The 21,409-nt window shown below is 31.9% G+C and overlaps 3 protein-coding genes across 9 annotated transcripts; 1 reads left to right on the top strand and 2 right to left on the bottom strand.

Moving 5' to 3' along the window:
* Positions 1 to 5,289: 5,289 nt before the first annotated feature.
* Positions 5,290 to 7,606, bottom strand: LOC125056416 (tRNA-dihydrouridine(20) synthase [NAD(P)+]-like). 3 transcript variants are annotated; one of them, XM_047659486.1, is made up of 7 exons: positions 7,474 to 7,606; positions 6,936 to 7,135; positions 6,727 to 6,865; positions 6,320 to 6,652; positions 5,880 to 6,167; positions 5,648 to 5,807; positions 5,290 to 5,577 (listed from the first exon to the last, which is right to left on the bottom strand). In XM_047659486.1, exons 2-7 carry the CDS (start codon positions 7,087 to 7,089, stop codon positions 5,296 to 5,298), a joined length of 1,356 nt encoding a protein of 451 aa, XP_047515442.1. In that variant the 5' UTR covers positions 7,090 to 7,135; positions 7,474 to 7,606; the 3' UTR covers positions 5,290 to 5,295. The 3 variants fall into 3 exon arrangements, with proteins under 3 accessions (XP_047515442.1, XP_047515441.1, XP_047515444.1); XM_047659485.1 differs by lacking the exon at positions 7,474 to 7,606 and having other exon boundaries at positions 6,936 to 7,467; XM_047659488.1 differs by lacking the exons at positions 5,290 to 5,577; positions 5,648 to 5,807; positions 7,474 to 7,606 and having other exon boundaries at positions 5,979 to 6,117; positions 6,936 to 7,467.
* Positions 7,607 to 7,683: 77 nt separating this feature from the next.
* On the top strand, positions 7,684 to 9,177 carry LOC125056418 (COP9 signalosome complex subunit 9). 3 transcript variants are annotated; one of them, XM_047659494.1, is made up of 4 exons: positions 7,684 to 7,790; positions 8,001 to 8,134; positions 8,713 to 8,785; positions 8,864 to 9,177. In XM_047659494.1, the coding sequence occupies exons 2-4, from the start codon at positions 8,066 to 8,068 to the stop codon at positions 8,899 to 8,901; spliced, it is 180 nt and encodes a 59-aa protein (XP_047515450.1). In that variant the 5' UTR covers positions 7,684 to 7,790; positions 8,001 to 8,065; the 3' UTR covers positions 8,902 to 9,177. The 3 variants fall into 3 exon arrangements, with proteins under 3 accessions (XP_047515450.1, XP_047515448.1, XP_047515449.1); XM_047659493.1 differs by lacking the exon at positions 7,684 to 7,790 and adding an exon at positions 7,806 to 7,928; XM_047659492.1 differs by lacking the exon at positions 7,684 to 7,790 and having other exon boundaries at positions 7,800 to 8,134.
* Positions 9,178 to 10,056: 879 nt separating this feature from the next.
* LOC125056417 (transcription factor Dp-1) lies at positions 10,057 to 20,987 on the bottom strand. Of its 3 annotated transcripts, none has more exons than XM_047659489.1 (11): positions 20,603 to 20,987; positions 20,292 to 20,407; positions 19,962 to 20,010; positions 19,588 to 19,649; positions 16,602 to 16,741; positions 15,461 to 15,629; positions 13,861 to 14,073; positions 12,186 to 12,334; positions 11,775 to 11,857; positions 11,278 to 11,361; positions 10,057 to 10,453 (listed from the first exon to the last, which is right to left on the bottom strand). In XM_047659489.1, the coding sequence occupies exons 1-11, from the start codon at positions 20,649 to 20,651 to the stop codon at positions 10,296 to 10,298; spliced, it is 1,272 nt and encodes a 423-aa protein (XP_047515445.1). In that variant the 5' UTR covers positions 20,652 to 20,987; the 3' UTR covers positions 10,057 to 10,295. The 3 variants fall into 3 exon arrangements, with proteins under 3 accessions (XP_047515445.1, XP_047515446.1, XP_047515447.1); XM_047659490.1 differs by having other exon boundaries at positions 13,861 to 14,058; XM_047659491.1 differs by lacking the exon at positions 20,292 to 20,407 and having other exon boundaries at positions 20,603 to 20,986.
* Between the last annotated feature and the right edge of the window lie 422 nt (positions 20,988 to 21,409).

Here is a 21,409-nt window from a genome sequence, read left to right as displayed (position 1 = left end):
ATTTAGGCCCAATCACTTAACCCTCATTGTTTTTCTAAACAAAGCTCGCGATTTATTTACGAGATATTTGATTATGATCGGGCACGCTCCTTTAACTATTGAATATTATTAAAATGTAGACTATAGGGAAAGTCCAAACCAATTTTTCTCATAGCTTTCTTTCTAGTGAAAATTTTAAACATTTCTAAGCAGGTACATTGATAAAACACTCGAAACTCCGTCTTTGTGAAACGACTTGGAAACTTATATTATTTTGTTTTAAGAGGTTTTTAAACATAACTGCTTTCTTAATAATAATCACAGACATGGTAATAGCGGGCATTCTACACATATAGATTGAATCCATTTGATTTGATTGAAAAAAAGTGTCTACTTAAATGCTTTTTTTAATTTTATTTCGTATTTCCATAGATACACTAATATCCTCCTTCGATTGATGTATAATAATTCAAATTAGGTACTAAACATTACCGGCATTACCGGCTCTTACACAACTTTTATTTTTTTTTATGTTTCTACAATTTGTATAGATTAAATATTATAATTATAACGCAATGCTAAACATTCAAATTGCGGCAATTTATTTATTTACAAGTCCTTAAATACATAATCCATATATGCTGTATTAAAATATACAAGAAAATTTGACTTCACAAAACACAAACACTAAAACTATATTAGAACATAAAAATTTCCAACTAGGAAGGAAAAAATTCAACAAGCAAGCACAATATAAAAAAATAACGTAACTAAATAGAACCTTAAACCTCATTTAGAGCGTGATGCAGTATTTAAGTATACAGTTATTATGTTGTAAGAGGAAGGTAGCTTATTCGCTATTATTATTAATTAATAGCAAAGTTCCATTAATCTATCTTAGTTCGAAATTATAAAATTTATTGTGTTAATATTTTCATACAATATCAATTGAATATTTTTTCAATTTAAATATGAAACCCTATTGAAACGAGATGCGACATTACACAATATTCGACCCGCGCGTATCTATTGATGCATAAAAATTACAATAAGTGTCATATTCCTGTCATAATTTAATATGCACATAACAAAACAAAGTCCGACGGATCGGCCTATTGTTATTCCTGATGGCTCTAAACTGTCAAACAAAACAATTGATATAATTTAACAAAAAATAGCAATACAATATATATTTCAAAAACATAGTTTTACTTAAAATTTAATTTAATAAAAATTTCCTTTTTTTGCATTCGGCCTTTCATTGCGCGATGCTAACGCCATCTTCCTTTACATTGTAGAGGTACGATTCAGAATCGAGACAATTAAAGTAAGTTTTTGGCGCTAAGTACGCTTTCCGTACGTTATAAATGTATTATTTTCCATAAATGGGAGTTGTTTCTGTCACCCTTAGTTGACTAGTATTAACATCGTTTTTTTTTGGACAGACTTCTTGTTATTCACATACATTCACGTTTTAGGCAGCCCGAAACCAAAACGTTTAAGTTGTAATCTAGTCAATAACGTCAAATTACATAGAGAAAAGCGGTTTAACAACTCTTCATATTGGATTTTATTCACATCAGAATAGGATACCGATATTTTTTTTCTATTTACAAATATTATAAATACAGAAAACTAAAGTTGTACTTAAAAAAAACTACTTCAAAAAAACCAATTACCGGGTGTACACTCAGTTATGAAATAAATAAATGCTTAGTTGAAACGCATTATTTACTTCTAACCATGTTTTTTTTAATATGAGAACTGTCTCTATCAAGAGATTAACTAAATTCGAAATAATATGTGATATACGTTTGTTGAGAATATAATATCCCAACGAGCTTACTAAAGTATCTGATTATTATTACCTTAGTAGCTGTTCTGCCTTTTACTATGGGACAGACACATTTCTGCATCAGAACAAGTACAACTACCATAAAGGTAACAACATACTTTGTAATTTAGTACTTTTTATATTTTTAAACAGTAATCTCATTCCAATACGGGTTAAGTCAGGAAAGTTGTGGTTTAGTCATCAACTCAACTTTCCTTCAAAATCAGTTTTGTGGTTAGCGAGCACTCAAAGTTATTTTCTCTTGAAAATTAGCATTGTAACAATTTATGTTTTGGATTCCGTAGTTTTGGATGTATTTATTTTGAACGCTATTTTGCTTGTCCGTGCGCCTTAGTCATGATGCCTTAACAGTAGTGTATGTAGAAAGTCAAAGACTAAATTTGTATGAAAACTTTTCGAACGACATTTCCATACAAATTTAGTTTTCGGCTTTCTACATACACTACTGTTAAGGCATCTTGACTAAGGTCCAAGATGAACAATTAAATATTAATAATGATTTCTCTATTTTTAAACATTTGGGTTTTGATATCACAATAGAACTCATTATTATTTTTCGTTCTAATATCTAGAAATGTAAATATTAAACATAGACACAGTTTTAAAAAATTGTATTCGGGACTTGTTTAACGGTTAGCGTTAGTTCAGCTGTTAGACGCTGAGTTCATGCGTTCGAACCCTAGGACTAATATTTTATTTGTGCGCACTTGTATATACGAATGAAATATCGTATGAAAACAGGAATCTAATTATTAAGTCTTAAAACCAAAAATCCACGGCGTACCTGCCACACAAGGCTGCTTACCTACTAAAGATGATCAAGATCATGGCCACTGATTTTTTCTTATTTGAACTTCTGTATCCATTCAACGAAACATACCTAAAGTGTCACCCCACTTTAGGTATGTTTCATTTAATAATTTACCTAGTAATAGCTAGATATTACTGATTCGCCGGGAATTGAACCCACATTAACTACTATTCCACAGATGCGGACAATAATACATGGTACATGGTGAAACGATATAAATTTGCATAATTAATTACAGTCCATGCCACAGGAAGGTAAGACCTTTCCCTATTTAGTATAAATGTAATACATAAACATAATTTCTTGATGATTTCACACTGGCCATTTGAAGTTTTAAAATATTTTGGATAATAGACAATAAAAAGATATTCTGAGAAGCCAGAAGGCATAAAACGAGTTAGAATCGTGAACTGAAGGATGTGGCTGCGGTTGCGACAAACCGCAAACTATCCACCTAAATAACTCCGACGTTCCAGAAAATGCGATGAAGCTGAATAAAAATTATTGTTTTTATAAAAACTCTTAGGAGAATTATAATAGTAGATATATTTGACACATAGCCCGTTAATCGTTGGAAATTATTCAATTTTTTTAATGCATATATACTATAACATATAGATAGTATAACAGTATTCAGAATCGTTCACTAAAAGAGTTCATTTAGGCTACTAACTTACTACTTCAACGATAAAGATATCACAATATATAATTAGTGTCTATACTGTGTTACTTCCAACATCGACAGCAATGGTCCAAATGACTTTCTGTACCACGCGACCCCAAATTTGTGATTACAGAAAGAGCTTAATCGGATACAAAAAAAGCAGGGTTGGCTTGCGCAATTGGAATTTTCTGCGCAGAAGTTAAAAATCTGTCGTTAGCTTCTGCGTCTTAAATTGGTGAGCTTAATTGAATTTTTGTTATATAATTATAATAAAAAATCTTTTTTAAGATAATTAATAGACGTATTTGACTATAAGTGAATAACACGCCCAGACGTTGTTTTGATGTGTGTTGACTAATCCTACACCATGTGTTTTGCACTTGAACAATCCCATATTGTTATAAATAATTTTTACGATATAAATAAACGTGATATGCATTTTTTGCGTCACTAAAAAATGATAATGAAATTTACGGCAATAAGGCACATAGGCAGACACATTCGCAAGAACATGGACGTGTTCTTGTACATGCATTTAATTGTTTCTCTTTTTCGTAAAAAAAATTTTGTGCATAATTTAACGTCATTTTCAGACCTAAAATAAATAAGAGTATTATTATAGTTAGGTCAGAGACTAATATTAATAGAAAGAAATAGAAACTCTGATCGTGTACAGCCGTGATCGAATCTACGACCTAGGATGAGAGCCAACACTGCTTTCTGGGTATAATTAATTTGCCTAACATTTCACTGCGGTAATAATGTAAAAAAGTGAGGAACCAAACTATTTCATAAAGTCTGATCTTCACTCAGTCGTACGATACGCTTTACAAGTAAATAATACCTAATTAGAATTATCTATGTGAGTAGATATTTTCCTTACCAACACAAAATTTTCTTGTTAGACTGCACTAGGGATGTGAAAAAATAATCGATTATTAAAAAAATCGATTCGATTTTTGTATGCGATTTTTATATTTAAAATAATCTATTAATAATCGATTATTTTTATAATTGAAAATCAATCATAGTCGATATTTTACCTCCCGACATTATGTCTGGTCTTTTATAACCCGGACCTCGAACTATTAGGGATATTCGATTTACGACAATTTTTACAATGCGATACATTGAATCCAATTCTTTGAAGATGTATTGATATACTCGATGCATTGATGTTTTTTTGGAAAACATCGAAAGGATGATAAAACAAGTTAATTTTACAAAAACTCCAATGATTACGTATTAATCGATTTTTTATCCTAAAAAAATAATCGATTAATAAAAAATCTATTTTTTTATGCCGAATGTCACATCCCTTCACTGAACCTAGTATCCCTTACGTACTCGTATATTTCTGATTATTAAAATATAAAGTATTGTTGATTAGTAGTCATACTTGAATACACTTTAAGATAGTTTTCTGAAAAAACCTTTAGTTGAATCAAAATATTTAGCTATTACCTTTAGCTTATCGCTATTCGCTACCTGCGGCTGTCGTTAAGCTTAGCCACAGACTACACACTAAAATAGTATGTGTATGTCATGTGTCAAGATGTGTTCAAACTTCAAAGAAGTTGTCAGTTGACATTATTGATTATTTATACGCCTGGAATAGAAACGTAATTATTTACAATTTATTATCAGTATAAATTGCTCGATTTGAATCGATTTACCCTAGACTATGGAGAGCCAACATTCAATACCTGTTTTGCCAACACCTCAAAATATTTTAGATGATATATCAGATTCAGATATTATTCCATTACACGAAACTTTAGAATTAACGTTCAACGATGAGTCGGTACAAGAATCTTTTCAGTGTTATTCACAACTCAAAAGTTTAAGTGAAAATTTATGTAAACACAGTCAGTTAAACAGTGAGCTTGACAGCTTAAATAAAAAACTGTTGGAAAATGTAGAGAAAATGAAGAAACAGCAAATGCAGAATGACAAGGTGAAACAATAAAATTATTCGTATTTATATTATTTATTTATTATACTCCCAAGCATTATTAAATCATCCTTAGTTTTAAGACCCAAATAAAATAAGCAAACCAAAGCTGCACCTTGTTCTGCAAATTTTTTGTTCTTTTCCCAAAATGATGATGTATATTTTTTTCCATTAAATGTTAATATACATCTAAACAGTTTTTGTACTTGCTGAGTTTCATAAATTGGCAATTTGTGTCCATTTTTTCCAGCCCAACTATGCAGCTCCGACTTAGGCAACGTTGAATGTGTGAAACTAGCCCGGATAAAGCAAACCTAAAATAATAATTTCTTATTTATAAGTTTCACATACAATATTAATAACATTACAAATCAATTAGTTTACCTTCATTTGTTCTACATCATTAAGGTCATCATTTTCTAATTTAAGTTTCTTGTTAGGTGGTTGTAAATCATCTGGATTTACCTGCCACCTCCCACTTATACCTAATGTTTGGTACAATTGTTGCCTTTCTTTGCAGTAGCCATCCAACTCCCATATAGCACTATTTAGAAAATACTATAGTTACATTGGAACATAAGAATAGGAGTTGCTAATTTACAAATTTTTTACTTACGATATTTGTTCAAGTGTTTGGCAATCTAAAAACCTTCTTCCTCTTGGGGTTTCTTGTAAATCCCTTAAGATGTTTTGTATACAATATTTTGTATTAGCTGGAGGGTTATCAAATTCTATAGCAAGCTTGAGATAATCTTTTATAACTGTATCCATTGGTAATAAACCTTCTTTTCTAAATATAGAACAATTCCATTCTGCAGCTCTTGCTAGCATTACACTGGAGCAGCCTGTTAATTCTTTAAATTTCATAATATCACTATATTTTTCAATTTCTTTAGAACCTCCACTAAAAACATACATTAAATAGAAATCTGCATTATCTGAACAACCAAAGTTATTACTGTAACTAACAAATGTTTGTTATAAGGTTATCTAAAAAAAATATTTTAATGAAAATTATCTATTCCTATCTTCAATAATAATTTACAGAGAACTCACTTTGCAATTACTGGAATAGATACCCTACTTGAAACATATTTAATTGCATCAGTGTTAACGAAATGCTGTGGTCTTTCATATCTTGTCCTACCATGAATTGCTATTGCTTTGATTCCTGAATTGACAAATTTCTCAACCAATCTTAATGTGGCCTCAGGAGTTTCTAATATTCTTATTTTACAAGTGACAGGTATAGATAAATTATTTACGAGTGTAGTTAGTATATTGTAGGCTTTATCTGACTGTTCCAGTAAGGCCACACCCATTCCGCCTTTGATAGAAAACTCTTTAGGGCAGCCCATATTAATGTCTATAGCTGCCACATCAGCCTCCCTAAAAGTATAACAATCATTAATATTTAAAATTAATGCAAGTTATAATTATTATTATGACAATTTAATACATACACCATTTTAGCTACTTTTAAAGCTCTCTCTGCATCACAAGTCCCAAGTTGAAGAACCACTTTTTCTTTTTCTTCTGCATTAGTGCGAAATACAATAGTGCCATCTGTCTGGTCAATAAAGTCTACTGTTTTTAAAATCTCTGTAAAGAATGTTTTTTCTTATGTTTACCATATGATCTTTAAACAAAGATTTTACTTTCAAAGCCTTACCATTGTATCTTCTCTTCGAACGTAAAAATTTCCAGTCTATTAATTCCTCAGAATACACTATATCTGCACCATAGCGTAGAGCCAATAAACGCATAGGCAATGTTCCAATACGTACCATTGGCGCAAGTATATTCTTATTTTCATAGTCTATCATTATCTAAGTTTTCGCATACATAAACTAAATAAACCAAACCTACAAACTATAAGTATATGGTTACCGATTTTTTTTCTCTTTAATAGTAGTGTATATGAATTAAGTAAAGGAGATTAATTAATTATAGAATTACATAAGAATTTAAATAGTTAGGTATAGAATTAGAGGTTTATTAATTTAATAATTGATAATAGTAAGCGATAAAGCAAAATTTTGTGGTTATTGACAAAAACTACTTGAGAAAACACGTAAGTTATAAAGTTAGGCTATGATTATTTCGATTATGATACAAGATAATATAATCTAACGACTTCACTTATTTTAAAGATTAACAATGTATTCAAATTTTAAAAGTTTAAAACACCCTTTCGGCCTTTTGTTTACCTTTTTACACAGAACAAGTAGATATAATCAGGTAAATTTGGAATGGTTATAGTCTATAGATCAAAACCTGTTAGTGTTGGTTTATTGTATATAGTCTTACTGGCCTCTAGTTTGCGCAGATTTACTGAAACAGAAATGGATATTATATTCAAATTCTTTGTGATTTTAAAACATCTATGGGAAATGAAATTATACTGATCTGAGACAAAATCGTTAGCAAAACGGTCGAGCCTTAAAGTTGAAAATATACTTTTGTCTGGTTCTGTGGTTTGGTGTGATCTGTCAGTCTGTCATTGTGGATATATAGCTTACATTAGGTAGGTACTATAAGTAGTCTGCGCATTATACACTATACAGTAATTTTTCTTGACCATATTTCGAAATCGCATTATTGTATATGAAAAGAAACTAAAGATTTATATTTTTTAGTCTTGAATTTAAAGCGCTGAATACTAGTACTGTTTTTACTAACCTAAATTGTATATTCATAACATATTTTTATTACAACCACGACCTCTTTCGTATAGTACAAGCAGCAAAAAAGTTGGCTCATACGGTGGAATCAACACACATACCTTCTAATATTAAAAAGATGAAACCTACAGTAGCTGCTGACGAAATGTTTCCTGAAGGAGTTGGACCATATATGGACATGGAAGAGGTATATATACTAAAACCTTCTATTACTATATTTAGTCATTTATTGAGGAAGGACTTTATGTGTAATTTTGACTTCAATCTTTTAGAGATGGTTATGTGTAGGGCTCTCTATCAAATAATGCCAAAATGAATTGTATTTAAGATCTGTTACAAAAATATTTACAAATAAAGTAGGTAGAGAACCATTGATTAAGCTGTGCATGGTGATTTCATGTAATGGAAGATAATTTTTTTTGCTAATTACGTAAAGACAAACTGTTACATTACAGAAGAAAAGGAAGCATTCTAGAGAAAGGATCTTTTAGTTTTTATTTTTGACATTAAACATTCAATATCAGATATTTATCTGTATTTTCAACAAATTTAAAACAAAATGCTTTATGTTATATTGGAAGTGAAGTTAATTAAGTCTATCAGCACATTAAGATTTATCTCAATTTTAAATTCAGAAAGAAATGAAGTGTGAACTAATTCTCTTATCTATCAAAACCTGCATATTATATTGATTTGATAGGTCTAACTATATGATAGTTTTTCTGAAAATAAGTATATATCTAAATGGGTAATGTTTAATTACAGGCTGGTGGACCTTCCAATTTATTAATGGATTTAGCTGCAAATGAGAAAGCTGTGCATGGAGATTTTTTCAATGGTAAAATTTTAGTATTTATTTTAAAGTAATTCGTAGTTACTGAAAATATTATATTATTAAAATAATTTTTTCTTACAGATTTTGAAGATTTGTTTGATGATGACGACTTACTATAAAAACATGCAATGAATACTAAAATTGATGAATTGTCTATGTATTTCTTTACAGATAATAATTTATTGGAAGTGGTAAATAAATTACTTTTAGAACATAGTTATTGTAAATATATTAATTTTGTAATTCTTGTTCATCATAATTTACTGCTAACTGATAAAGTATTTAGCCTGACAATAGTCATATCAAAAGCATAGTTTTTATATTAAAAATTGCATTGTAGTATAAAAAACATAGAATTATAAATTTTTATAAGTAAATATAATAATTTAATCATTTTTCTGTTGTGTCATCTTTCATTTGTAATTTTTATTTTTCAATAATAAGTATCAATGGTGAAAAAATAATTGTATAAGAGAAATCTAACAGAGGCCAGGTATTCTCTATAAATCAAAGATTTACTTACTTTGTGATAAGCTCCTACAACACATACAACTTAGTTTCCATAAAAATCTGCTGGTGACAGGCACATAATAATTATTGTTATAAAAAAGATTATCATAAGTGGTACTATTTTGAGCGCAAAGGTCTTCCTTGGTATATTTAGTATACTTGTACAAAAAACAAATAATTAGAAGGTAAAAATAGTGCTATAGCCTCGTATAGGTATTACTAATACAGAATAAAATATATTGGCCTAAAATATTTGCAAGCAAGAGCACTTACGTTATTGGTAATAAGCTCCTACATCACGCTTATAGCTAAACTTCCATAAAAAATTGCTATCGACAGAGACTATTCTAAACATAATTATTCATGATTATTGGAGATAGAGTTAATCTATAAGTGGACTATTTTGACTTCATAGGTCATCTATAATTAGTATACATATACACTATACCTCTGTACACAATGGACGTGATGAGTGTCTAAGTGCAGAAACTGAGTCAACCAACCATAACATTATCCACAATTTACTTACTTTTTTATTAGACACAAAAGTGTTACCGACATAATAGTCTTTTAAAAAAGATAGTTTCAAGTAAGCTTTCTTCGCAAAGGAGTATGAGAACTATTTATCAAAAATCATCAATAGTTCGGTTTAACATTACTAGAAATTTTATAAATATTAACAGATATCTGTATACCTTTTAAACTAAAACATTTTTAGTGTAGTTATTAATATGTTCCCAATCACATGATAAATTATACTACAGTTAACATAGCTTATGTTTTTAATTTCTGTACAGTTTACAGATTGTAGACAAGGTCTTAAAACAAGATATTGTTGATGTTTACACAAATTTGAACAGGTTTTTATCTCATTTATGTTTTTAAAATACATATACACTGTACTTGGTAATCTCTCTTAGAGTTTTGTTGGCATAAGGGTAATTCATTGTGTAGTCACAAGACACTAGAGACATACAAAACTGAAATTGTATAAATTCATATATTAAACGTCAACATCACTGCTATCTTCACTATATTCATTGGCTTCTGTTTCCTGTTCATCATCATCACCTTCTCCTAATGTCTCATCTTCAACTCCCTCTTCTAAATACTCATCATCAAGTACATCACTCAGGTTATTGCTGAGACCACGGGCCATTTCTGAAATGTGAATTGAAGGTAATTGTAGTTTAACAGCTACTGATGTTTGAAAATGCTCCACTAGAAATATATCACATTATTATAGCATAAATAATATTTTTAGAGAACATAAACAATACTTTTGGGGGGCAAGGGTGGCATTTATTAGCTGTTTTACTATGATAAAGGTGTGCAAAGTCTCTTTAACTTGGGAAATTTAAACAAGTGTGTATTTTTACAATTTTTTTTTTATATACATAGATAGAGAAATATCAGTATAGTCTATTGACAGTTGACAAAACAAATATGTTTTGACAACTGTCAATTAGTGTGTTATACATTTGATAGTAAAGTGGAATCTCTATAATTGGAATGTTAAGGGAAATGCAAAAAAAATCGACTTAACGAGAACTTCGAGATGATTTAGTTGAAATGTCGACTACAAGAGGGTCAATTTCAATGTGTATTTTTAGATTTGTAGAGTTGAATTTGAATAACAATTCAACTAAGTATTGTAGTATATATTTTTAACATATTAAAACGAATTACATTTACTAATTAAACTGTACTCTAAAAAAAAGGTATGTATGCAAATCAAAAACAATAGATTAGAAGACCTGAACTTTGGATTTTATTACTATTATTTCGGGTAATTCCAAATAAGACATTATATTTTACTAACTACGACTCTGAGGTCTCCGTTTTGAAATTCGAGTAAGAGTATGGATATGTATTTAAGCAGAAGCAGAATTAATTAGTAGCAGAGTTGCATGCAGGGCCAATTTTTTTGGGCAGCAGATATAATTAAAATACTAGCATTTTGTATATAACATCGCTTTACTTACGTTCAACATAACATTCTAATGACTTTGGTACCATACTTTTCGCTTTATCGAGATTTTCTTCTGAGCATTCACCTTTATCTAAACCTGAAATTTTTTTTACCTAAATAAGCTCTAACACTCGAATATTCTTTGAAGTTTTATGCTAAATGTGGTTATCCGCCATATATATAAAATACATTAAAATGAAACTGTTAATATTGTGCCACCATAGAGTGAATCATGAGGTAAATAAACAAAGAATATATATTGAGAGTTGAAGTTGAATGTTGCGAGACATGAAGGTTGTGTCAGGTGAGCATGAAAACCTTTAAGCCCTGAACTTATTATTGCATGTAGTCTAGATAAATTTAGGGTCTAATTTAACTCATTATTTTAATCAATCTCATTTTAAATGAACTTATTCGAACTTACTATTTGTTAAGAAATAATACACAGAAATGTATCTGTAAGTTATAGATTAAGGACTGGTCTAGTACAAACTTATAGTCAAATCTTACCAAATAATAAATCCATTCTTTTCAATATATCTATATCATCGTGAATCTGGAACCTTTTGTTAAATTTAAACAAATATTCTGTCCTGAAAAGTACAATGTATCAAATTAAAAAGATTAATATTGTCACATTAGGCAATCATTTTTCAAAGGAGTTTTGTGCACATTAGGTGTTATAATTTAACATATCTTTAATTCAATTCTTATTTATGGCTTTTATTTGTGCCAACTGAGCACAAGGTACTTCGCCAGTGTCGTGTAGATGGAGAAGGCACGAAGGAGATTGATCGGAAACATATCTTAAAATTAGAAAAAAAAACATATTGATTCTATGACAACTTAATTCACATTACCTACGAATAACAGACTGTTTAATATTTATATCTAGAAAATAAAAATAAAACAGGATCTTACTTATCATTAGAGATACTACAGTCAATAAGTGCCTTATCACTTGTATTTACAACAATAAAAGGCAGATGTATAGCTGATGAAGGAGATGGTATAACACCTTTATTTTCTGCTTCCTTATTCCTTTCTATTAAAGATTTGAATGATATATGCTGTAATAAAACATCATATTAGCTTAAATAATAAATCTTTTTCTATCTATATATTTTTCACAAATACCTAGGTAACACTGAAAATGTTTAGTAAATGAAATACGGCTTAATGTTGAAAGTTGCTAATACTTTTATTGTTTATCGAAGTAATCTCCATTCCTCTCCACACATCGGTGCATTCGATGGAACCACTGAGAAAAGCAGTGGGCTCATTCTTCCTTAGGGGTCTCTTCTATGGCATTTTCGTACGCTTTCACCGCACCTTCAGGGCTCAAAGCGAATACCTCGAATTTTTTCTTTAGTTCTTGGGGATAAATGAAAATCGTAGGGCGCCAGGTCAGGACTGTATGGCGGATGACTCATTATCTCGACACCTGCCATATTTAAATACTCAACAGTTCGTTTTACGGAGTGCGCTGAAGCTTTTTCGTGGTGAAGGAGGATCCTGCTTTGAGGGCGCTGCTGTCGAATTTTTTCCAAGACAACAGGCAAACAGCGATTGACATACCAGTCTGCAGTAACTGTCCTTCCATCTTCTAGCACAACTGTCGCGAAATGACCTTTCCGACTATAAAATGAGACATCTTTTTTCCTTGATTTCTTCCGTTCTTGACCTTAGTTGGCCGATCCTATAGGGGAAACACCCACTGAGCTGATTGTCTTTTGGTTTCGGGTTCGTAGCAATATATCCAGCTTTCATCACCTGTGACGATGTCAAATACAGTATTTGAGTCACCGCCGTTACTTATCTAACATTTGGTGACACCAGTCCATGCGAAGGTGTTTGGTCGTCGGTAAAAGTATGGGGAATCCATCTGCTACCAAGCTTCCTGACGCCTAAATGTTCGTGTAATATTTATTGAACTTGACTCATACCAATACCTAGGCTTGCCCGTATCTACTGATAGGTCACTCTCTTATCTTCCTCTATCATGCGTCGCACAGCACTGATGTTATCTTCAGTAGTTGCTGTTAAAGGACATCCCTCACGCGGATCATCATTGAGATTGCTACGTCCACGCTTAAACTCGTTAAAGCAATAATTGTAAATAGTGGCACGAGATGGGGCTTCATTAAGAAATGCTAATCGCAGCTTATCATAGCTTGGTTGTTGAGTAAGTCCACAACAAGTCATAATAAATCATTGACCGAAATTTTTTGGCGTTAGGTTAATTTTCACGTAGTAGTTTTAGATTTGCCGCCAATTCACAAAAACAACCAAAGAGTTCTAAAATTGAAATTCAAAAAGTTTTCATTAGAAATATTTCTAACTGGCCAGTTCTAAACATTTTCAGTGTTACCCACATATAATTCTTCTTATATCTAGAATATAATGATTGTTTTATATTTTATCCTTACTCAGCCAGCAAATTTTCTACTTCTCAACAATATTATTCAAAATTATCAAGCAGTGGAATGTCACATGGCTTTCTTTTTTATAACCTAGCATAAAGCATTTTTTTAAATATAATATATATTTCAGCTCTACAAAAAGTTGATGCTTTTTATAGAAGATAATGACTAACCTGTAAAATCATTTCTTGTAACTGCTGTGTTTTCTTGCTAATTTGTTCCAATTTGGCTTGTTTCTCTTTTTCAAGGGTGGTACATTCCTGCAGTGAATTAGTGGGTAGACCTAACCACCTAATTTCCTTTTTGTCTTTTGATATTATGTTCATGGCCATTAATACGTTTAAGGCGTCATAAACACGCCGCCGAATATTCTTTTGGTCATATTGCTGCAAAGTAAATTTTCTCTGAATTACATTTTAACACAACAATTTTTATACCATCTTAAGAAAATATAAAATCTTGTTATATCAAGTTATTAATTTGGTAATTAGTGTTATTTTGTTATAGTTATATAAGTTATAGCTTTCCTGACTTCCAACATCTAACTGCTAAGTTTTTACTTATTATATTTATGTATGATGATGAAAAATATGGGTTGGAAAAGGTCCACAATCACAACAATCAAAATCTTTTTAAAGGAAATCGAAGAGTAGCGTCAAAGGACTAACCCTCCCCTAACCACTTAGAAGAGTGGCTTCATATCAAAACAGATTATATTAAATGAAACTGTTATCATCAACTTAGAACGAATGCTTGTTGCAACAAGGAACCCTTGCACTATAACAGAAGAGGACATAAAACGGTGGCAAGAACACTTTGAAAATCTCCTAAATATAAGTCATGATGAGGCTTAACATCATACTAGGAAGTTCAAAAACAACTAGAACCTTGCACGAGCCACAAACCACTAATATAACTGTGAGCTCTAGAATAAGGTACTTGGAATACACACTGTCACTACTGATCTTCTAAGGTGAAGCTAAAGCCCAAAGACTGTTGGACTGGTCGTCTTGAGAGTATGGGCAAAGGCAGCTATCGCTGGAATGACGCCGACACCTATTAAACGATGGGAAGTTTTCGAACTACAAAAAGCTCGCCAAATATCGAGGACCCTTGGAGAATTATTGTGATGTAACCCATTGTAGACCCACTGGATGAATAAATAAATTAATTTTTATTACGCGTAACTTTATATTACGCGTATTTTATTTTGAGCTACTATCTCTACCTAACACAAGGTGAGAACGAAATACGGAGACTACGTGCAATGACCAGATCCGCAGTTGAGCGTTTGGTTAGTTTGGAAAGACGAAAAAGACCAAGGTTTGCTTAATATACAGTCTTGTCTTTCCTATTTGTCTATATGGCAGGGAAACTTTGTCGCTAAAATTTGGAGACTGGCGAAAAGATAATGCGCGGGAAATATGGTGTTGGAGACGACTCCTAAAAATACGGCATTACGGACCAACAATTCCATCCTGAAAGAACTTCAAATACATAAAAGACTTTCGTGAAATGAACGGATATAGAAAATCTTTGGGCATATCTTAAGGAGGGGAAACGTGCGCGTGGCCGATCTCCAACGCGTTGGACAGATTTAAACTAGATCCACTCCGCAACAGTGCTGTCGAGATGTGGAGGATAGATCTTAAAAGAGTGCACCATTAATAAGAAGTATTTCATTCAGATCTTTTACAGTACAGTAAGCGAACTTCTTTCGACTCGCCGATATTTAAATATAAAAATGTATATAATCGAATATTTAATGCATACTTGGCTATCTGAGGACCCATGTATTCCCGTAGCAAATTCAAGAACCAGCTCATCTGCCACTTCGTTGTATGAGGTAAATCCCTTATTCCTAACTTTTTCACAAACTTTCATTGAAAAATGCCTCAAACCCTTTCCGACTTTGTCAGCATGCTTGCGCCTTTTTGTTGTGCTGGAAAAATTAAGATATGGATATACAACATAGACTATGTCCATTATTCTTAAATAGTCCTATTTCTATGTCTATCTATAACATCTCGTGAACGTTGCGGAAATAAAACTTGCTGACCAAAGTTATAAATTATTATTTACTCATTATAAATAAACGCCCAAATTTTAGTTAATGTTTTCTCATAATTATTTATTTTATTTTTAGTAAGCACTTTGCTTAAGGGTAAAATAAAAGTTGAGGCATAGTTTGACTTTCAAATGTTAAAATTTTCTTCCATACTTAAGTCGTAGTTCCCGCTAAGTCTCGGACGCTGAATCACACCCTATGGGACACGAGACAGATAAGAATAATATTTATAATAAATTTGATAGTGGTACTATTTTCAATTTCAAGGAGAATAAATATGTTTTCAATAACCTAAAGCTTTTTAGGTAGCATTAGAGTAAACAGGTAATGCAATAAGCATTATATATTGTAACAAACTAGTTGTGCTTCGCGGATGATCTGCGTCGGTTCGGTTGTAGGGTGATGCTGTATAAACTAAAACCTTTAAAAATGGAGAATCCCACACAAAAAATAGTTTTCAATGAGAGCCAGTAGTTTCCGAGATAAGCGTGTTCAACCAATCACACGTCAAGCGTATAACTGTATCTGTTCTCGGCTCTGTAGCTTCTGTCAGTAATAGACGTTTTTAGGTAAGTTTAAGTAAAACACTTAGAATGAAAGGTTCATTCTAAGTGCCTTGATTTGATTTCAATAACTTTTTTTGTTTAGTAAATCGATTATAAAACAGACATTAAAAATCCTTTTTATTCTACGGTTTTGTTATATATTGTATACGTTTTCAACTGCCTCTGCAAGAATCTCGATACACTATAATATTTATAATCCCACCAAAAGAGCCCTTTCTACGCTAAATTTTTAGGTTAAAACAAAGTAGTTTTTATACATATTACGTAATTATCTACTTACTATTCAGCAGGAGGATCGTTATCTGAGTCGTGCCTCCTACGTGATGCATGAGACATGTTGACAGTGAGCCTTTTCGCCCTTTTACTTGCCAGATTTTGATTTAATTCAGTGGGCTCAAAGATTATTGAATCTTTCCAATCCTGAAATACGGATAACGTTTAATTATAGTATTTGTAAAGTAATGTTCAATGTGAAAAAATATAATATGAAGGGAACGTTAAAACATAATAAGTCTTAATAAAGAGGTTATTAAACTTGGATGCGATTAAATTTTAATTTTTTCTTATTTTTATGGGGCTATCTAGCACTCGAGTCACTTTGAATAAAGTGATAACTGCGCCCATGGACACCTGCAACGCCGCGGACTAGCGGATGTATTGCCGACCTTTCAGGGAACGGTTCGCTCTTCTCTTGAAGGCCCCTAAGTCGTATCAGTTCGGAAATACCTCTATCGACGACGACCTTTATGTTCCAATTGGCCAAAAACTAGAGATTCATTCGCATAGTTTCACGGGTAGGTCATAAGCCAACCCCGATCGAAGGCTTTCGCAATGTTCAAACTGACCACCAGTGCCTCCCCTTTTTGCCCATCAGTGTGTAGTGAGGTAGGCAAAAAGATCACGGTCACGGTCAGCTGGTACCGTAGGAGCTGGCTATATATCTTTATAATGGACTCCACAATTGTAGAGAACAAATGAGCAATGGCTATAAGGTGGTAGTTGGACGGATAAGAGCGTTCACCTTTTTTAGGGACAGATGAATTAAGTCAGAGTAGGAGTGCCGGAAAAGACGCGTTAGAACCGGAGCCAGCTCTGGAGCACACGTGCGCAGCATAATCAATACCATCTGACCAGTACGACTTATGAATATCTAGGCAAAGAAGGACTTTGCAGACAACACGGAGTTGGAATACGACATTTACTACGACCTACGACCGAATTAACTATGGTGGTATATTCCCCTGGTCATCAAGTGTCGAGTAGGATCCAAAAAGAGAATCAAATCTCCCGAATAAGTGGTGGAAGTGAAATCTTGCAGAAATTCCCTTGTCTTGGGACTTTGCCTTGGCAAAAGACCAGAAGGCATGTGTTCCCGAATGGAGGCGAGCTAATCTCTCCCTCATTCTACCACTATACCAAACTTTGCCTTAGCAATTGCTCTTATGAAGGACATAGAGGCCGAGTTGTAGGCATTTTTAAGTTCGCTTATTTTTACATCACGTGCTGCCGTTTTGCAGGAGCGAATCCACTCACCGTGCAAAACGCGAGTACAGTAGAATAGACCCCTTGCAACACTTTAGCGCCGGTTTTCTGTAAGACAGGGTTATTTCCCCGGTCATGACTGCTCTTTCGGCTGATGCCCAAAGGCCTCATACAGCATGGCATTATAGTTCTTACCTAATTTAACGAAACGCGCAACCGTTCCAGCCTTCGTTCTACATTGTATTGCACACCCGCTCCGTTACTCGTAAATCCAGATAGGCATTGCTACCTTCGACCAGTGGTGCCAACTTTGGAGATGAATCAATATGTGCTATGGAGTGTACTTTACAGGAGGGTACTTTATACAAACGCACGATTCAATACAATTTATATTAAGCCTAGAACCGAACCCAACCAACAAACTAAACCAAACATGCGTGGATATAACTGAAATATCAAAAAGCTATAATACGCCAAGGTCGACATTTTATACTACTTGGATGTATTTTGTGATGCTTATTTGAAATGACCTCTCAAGCCGAGTGTACAACAAAAAGGGGTTTTTAATTGATGTTGGGGTATTTGAAGTTAGTTTTAGGGGGATCATTCTGTAGGAGTTGCTATACACTGCCTGCGACTTCAATGTTGAATTTTTGGAACGCGCGATCCCAAGGACATTAGCACGACGGATATTGATAGCTACATTGAAATTACATACAAGAATTCGCTTTCGAAAGTTACAGAAAACCTTTGAACAACACAATTTAGCAGACAGTACTATAATTTAAACAGTACAAGGTTAATTTAGTTATTATGAATAAGTGTTTAAATAATAAATGAGTTTTCTTTTAAAAACATCTGAATAAGCTATGCAATGACATTACAAATTATTTAAAAAAAATTTTTAACATGTCGTTACATATTTATTATACCGAGTTAGAGAGCTTTGTGTGTCAGTGTCTAAATTATACTGTTTGTTGTCATAGACAACACAGAAATCTTTGGCGCCAAAATTTTATATTGCGTTACAATGACGTCATATCTGAAAATAGATTTCGTTCCATTCTTAATTTAAAAAAATAACTTATTGGAAGAAACCCATGCAGACTGTTGTTCGCAAATGTAATTTAAACTTCAAGCTGGGTTTTTAGTATTTTTCACTTAGGTACCATATTACTGGGTATAGTATGTATCTATCTAACTATAGTCTAGTAAATTTAAGTTGAAACTACTAAAAGTTAAACAAATATAAACCTTAATATAAATAATTTACAATAAGTTAAACATCATTTATAGAAGGACATCCATCTCTTTGTCTTGGTGGTTACGCACCCGGCGAGAAACCGAAGATCGAAGGTTAGATTCTTGGCAAACCCCATAATTTTATGTACATAGTATAAGTAGTAAATCGAAAACAACGAATTCGCAGATGTTTGGGAATGCGTGACATATACTTAAATAAGAGGCAGAAAGTCAAAGAAAATAATTCAAAATAGTAAAACTTATTATAAGTATATTGACTTATGTCCCTATATACCTACCATTTAGGTACTGTGTATATGTACAAATTATATTTCATACATGTACATACTGTTGATTATTTCTATGTAACCAAAAAAACTAAATATTTCAGTTCTAGTGAGACTTATATAAACCATAGTTAAAGTAGAAAGCACAGACAAGTCACTTACTTACAAAAACCATAATTTTATAGCCAAATTTCAACAAAGTGATGTGTTCATGTGAGTTATGAATATTATCAATGAAATACAAGTTCTACTCACAGTTACAGTTTCTTCTGTTGGCTCTAACTTTATGTTAACTTCTTTCAGGGGCAATGTAGTTTCTAAAAACAAAAATTAATAGCATTTCAGATTATTCCTCACAGAAAGGGATCAGGGCTGAGAAATGTGTTGTTGGATGATAATAGTTTTAAAGTATTCTAATAATCTTTACAGACATGAAATCAAAATAAATACTGTGGCTCACATTCTTTATTTCAGAAACATTCTTTATCAGCAATACAGTACATACTATAATTAAATGTATATTTGAAAAACATAGTTAATGTTAATGAACACAGAATCTCGAGGCTTAATAAATTGAATAACTAAACCATGAAACTGACACCTGGCATAAATATCTTAGGTGAACTTACTTGAAGATAATAATTGTGGATCAGTTGAAATAACCTGTGCTACTTGACTCTGCAAAAATAAAACAACAATACACAAATTAATTTAAATTAATAAATGAAACTGAGACTGCATTTTCTTTTCATTAATCGGTAAATAATAATAATTGTAAGCAGATAAACAGCACTTGTAGCCAGTAATAATTTCATAATATTTGCTAAAATATGGAAAACTTAAATGAATTTAAATAAGGTTTTTTTTTTAATACTGTTGTTAATTATTGTCTATTTTTAAAGTGTTAATATGTAGTCATTTAAACTACATTATAACCAATTCATATATGATAAACTTGCCTGTATACTCTCTTGTATTTGTGGGGCTTTAAAAACTTTCACAGGGGTCTTTTTGAGTTTTAACTGAGCAAGTGGAATGTTAGAACTTGGCACTACCTTTACGATTTGACGTTTTCCTAAAAGTTACAGAGCTAAAGTTAAAAGTAAAATATTTTTTGCATATTATAAATGCTGATGAATAATTAAAAAAAGTTTTCCGAGCTCAATATTTTGAATGGAGTAGATATTACTGAATTTTCAACAAGATTAAATGATTTAAAAGAATTGGCGGCACAATGTAGGGTATGGTAGCGACTTCAATTAATACTTACCATTAGAGTCTTTAATAACGACATTTACTACACTACTATTTTGTGACATTCTTGTTTAAGGCAAGACATTTGAAATCGCACGTAACAATGCCTAAATAATAATTAGGGCAGAAAAGCTTTACAAAAAATTAACTTGCGTGGTCAAAATGGCGACATTAAGATATATATCGAAGGTCAGAGTAAGCAAAAGCCAATGTTCTTGGAATAAAAAAAATACACTTAGCCCGTTAACATAATTCACAAATTAATGCAATGTGAGAATATAGCTTAAAACAAATCGTTAAAAACATTTGCTACTAGAAACACTTGGAACATAAATTATGACGACTTAACAGGTACCTATCGAGAATACAACTTGGTTGGCGCGCCGGCTGTTGAAGTTTACCAGCTGATTGGATGACGCTGACCACAAAGTATAGATATTATTATATGCTACAGATAAAGAGCATTTGTTTACATATTTTAAAAAAACCACGCACCTTAATAAACACGAAGCTTTATAATTTTTTTAATATTACAACAAAATTATCTTATTTAAAGTTCAATTTTTTTCAGTTTAATTGGTAAATTTTTTTGAGTAATTGAGATTTTTTTTTAGTTTGCTGATCATGAATGAGTATATTTTTAACAGTGCAATGTGCATACAGTTCTATTTTCATTTAATGTCTTCATACATATTATACATACGACTATATACCTATAATTCAACTCCAAATGTTTGATTTCCATGCAGTTTTATTTTACATGTGTTGTAAATATTTTAATGTTATTTAATACATATATAAAAAAAACACTTAATATTAAGAT

This window comes from Pieris napi, chromosome 15 (genome assembly GCF_905475465.1).
Source record: "Pieris napi chromosome 15, ilPieNapi1.2, whole genome shotgun sequence".
Classification (NCBI taxonomy): domain Eukaryota; kingdom Metazoa; phylum Arthropoda; class Insecta; order Lepidoptera; family Pieridae; genus Pieris; species Pieris napi.
Note: the sequence above shows the minus strand (reverse complement) of the source record. Positions and strands in the feature narration are given on the sequence as shown.

What these genes read in the sequence shown, in the direction of transcription:
- LOC125056417 (XM_047659489.1), bottom strand. Translation starts at nt 20,651, where the DNA reads ATGTCACAAAATAGTAGTGTAGTAAATGTCGTTATTAAAGACTCTAAT. An exon ending in CAACAGAAGAAACTGTAACT is followed by an intron (nt 16,742 to 19,587) that starts GTGAGTAGAACT and finishes TCCGTATTTCAG; the next exon opens with GATTGGAAAGATTCAATAAT. An exon ending in TGTAGTATCTCTAATGATAA is followed by an intron (nt 11,858 to 12,185) that starts GTAAGATCCTGT and finishes TGTACTTTTCAG; the next exon opens with GACAGAATATTTGTTTAAAT.
- LOC125056416 (XM_047659486.1), bottom strand. Translation starts at nt 7,089, where the DNA reads ATGATAGACTATGAAAATAAGAATATACTTGCGCCAATGGTACGTATT. An exon ending in TTCGAAGAGAAGATACAATG is followed by an intron (nt 6,866 to 6,935) that starts GTAAGGCTTTGA and finishes CATTCTTTACAG; the next exon opens with AGATTTTAAAAACAGTAGAC. An exon ending in CAAACACTTGAACAAATATC is followed by an intron (nt 5,808 to 5,879) that starts GTAAGTAAAAAA and finishes TTTTCTAAATAG; the next exon opens with TGCTATATGGGAGTTGGATG.
- LOC125056418 (XM_047659494.1), top strand. Translation starts at nt 8,066, where the DNA reads ATGAAACCTACAGTAGCTGCTGACGAAATGTTTCCTGAAGGAGTTGGA. An exon ending in CATATATGGACATGGAAGAG is followed by an intron (nt 8,135 to 8,712) that starts GTATATATACTA and finishes GTTTAATTACAG; the next exon opens with GCTGGTGGACCTTCCAATTT. An exon ending in GCATGGAGATTTTTTCAATG is followed by an intron (nt 8,786 to 8,863) that starts GTAAAATTTTAG and finishes TTTTTCTTACAG; the next exon opens with ATTTTGAAGATTTGTTTGAT.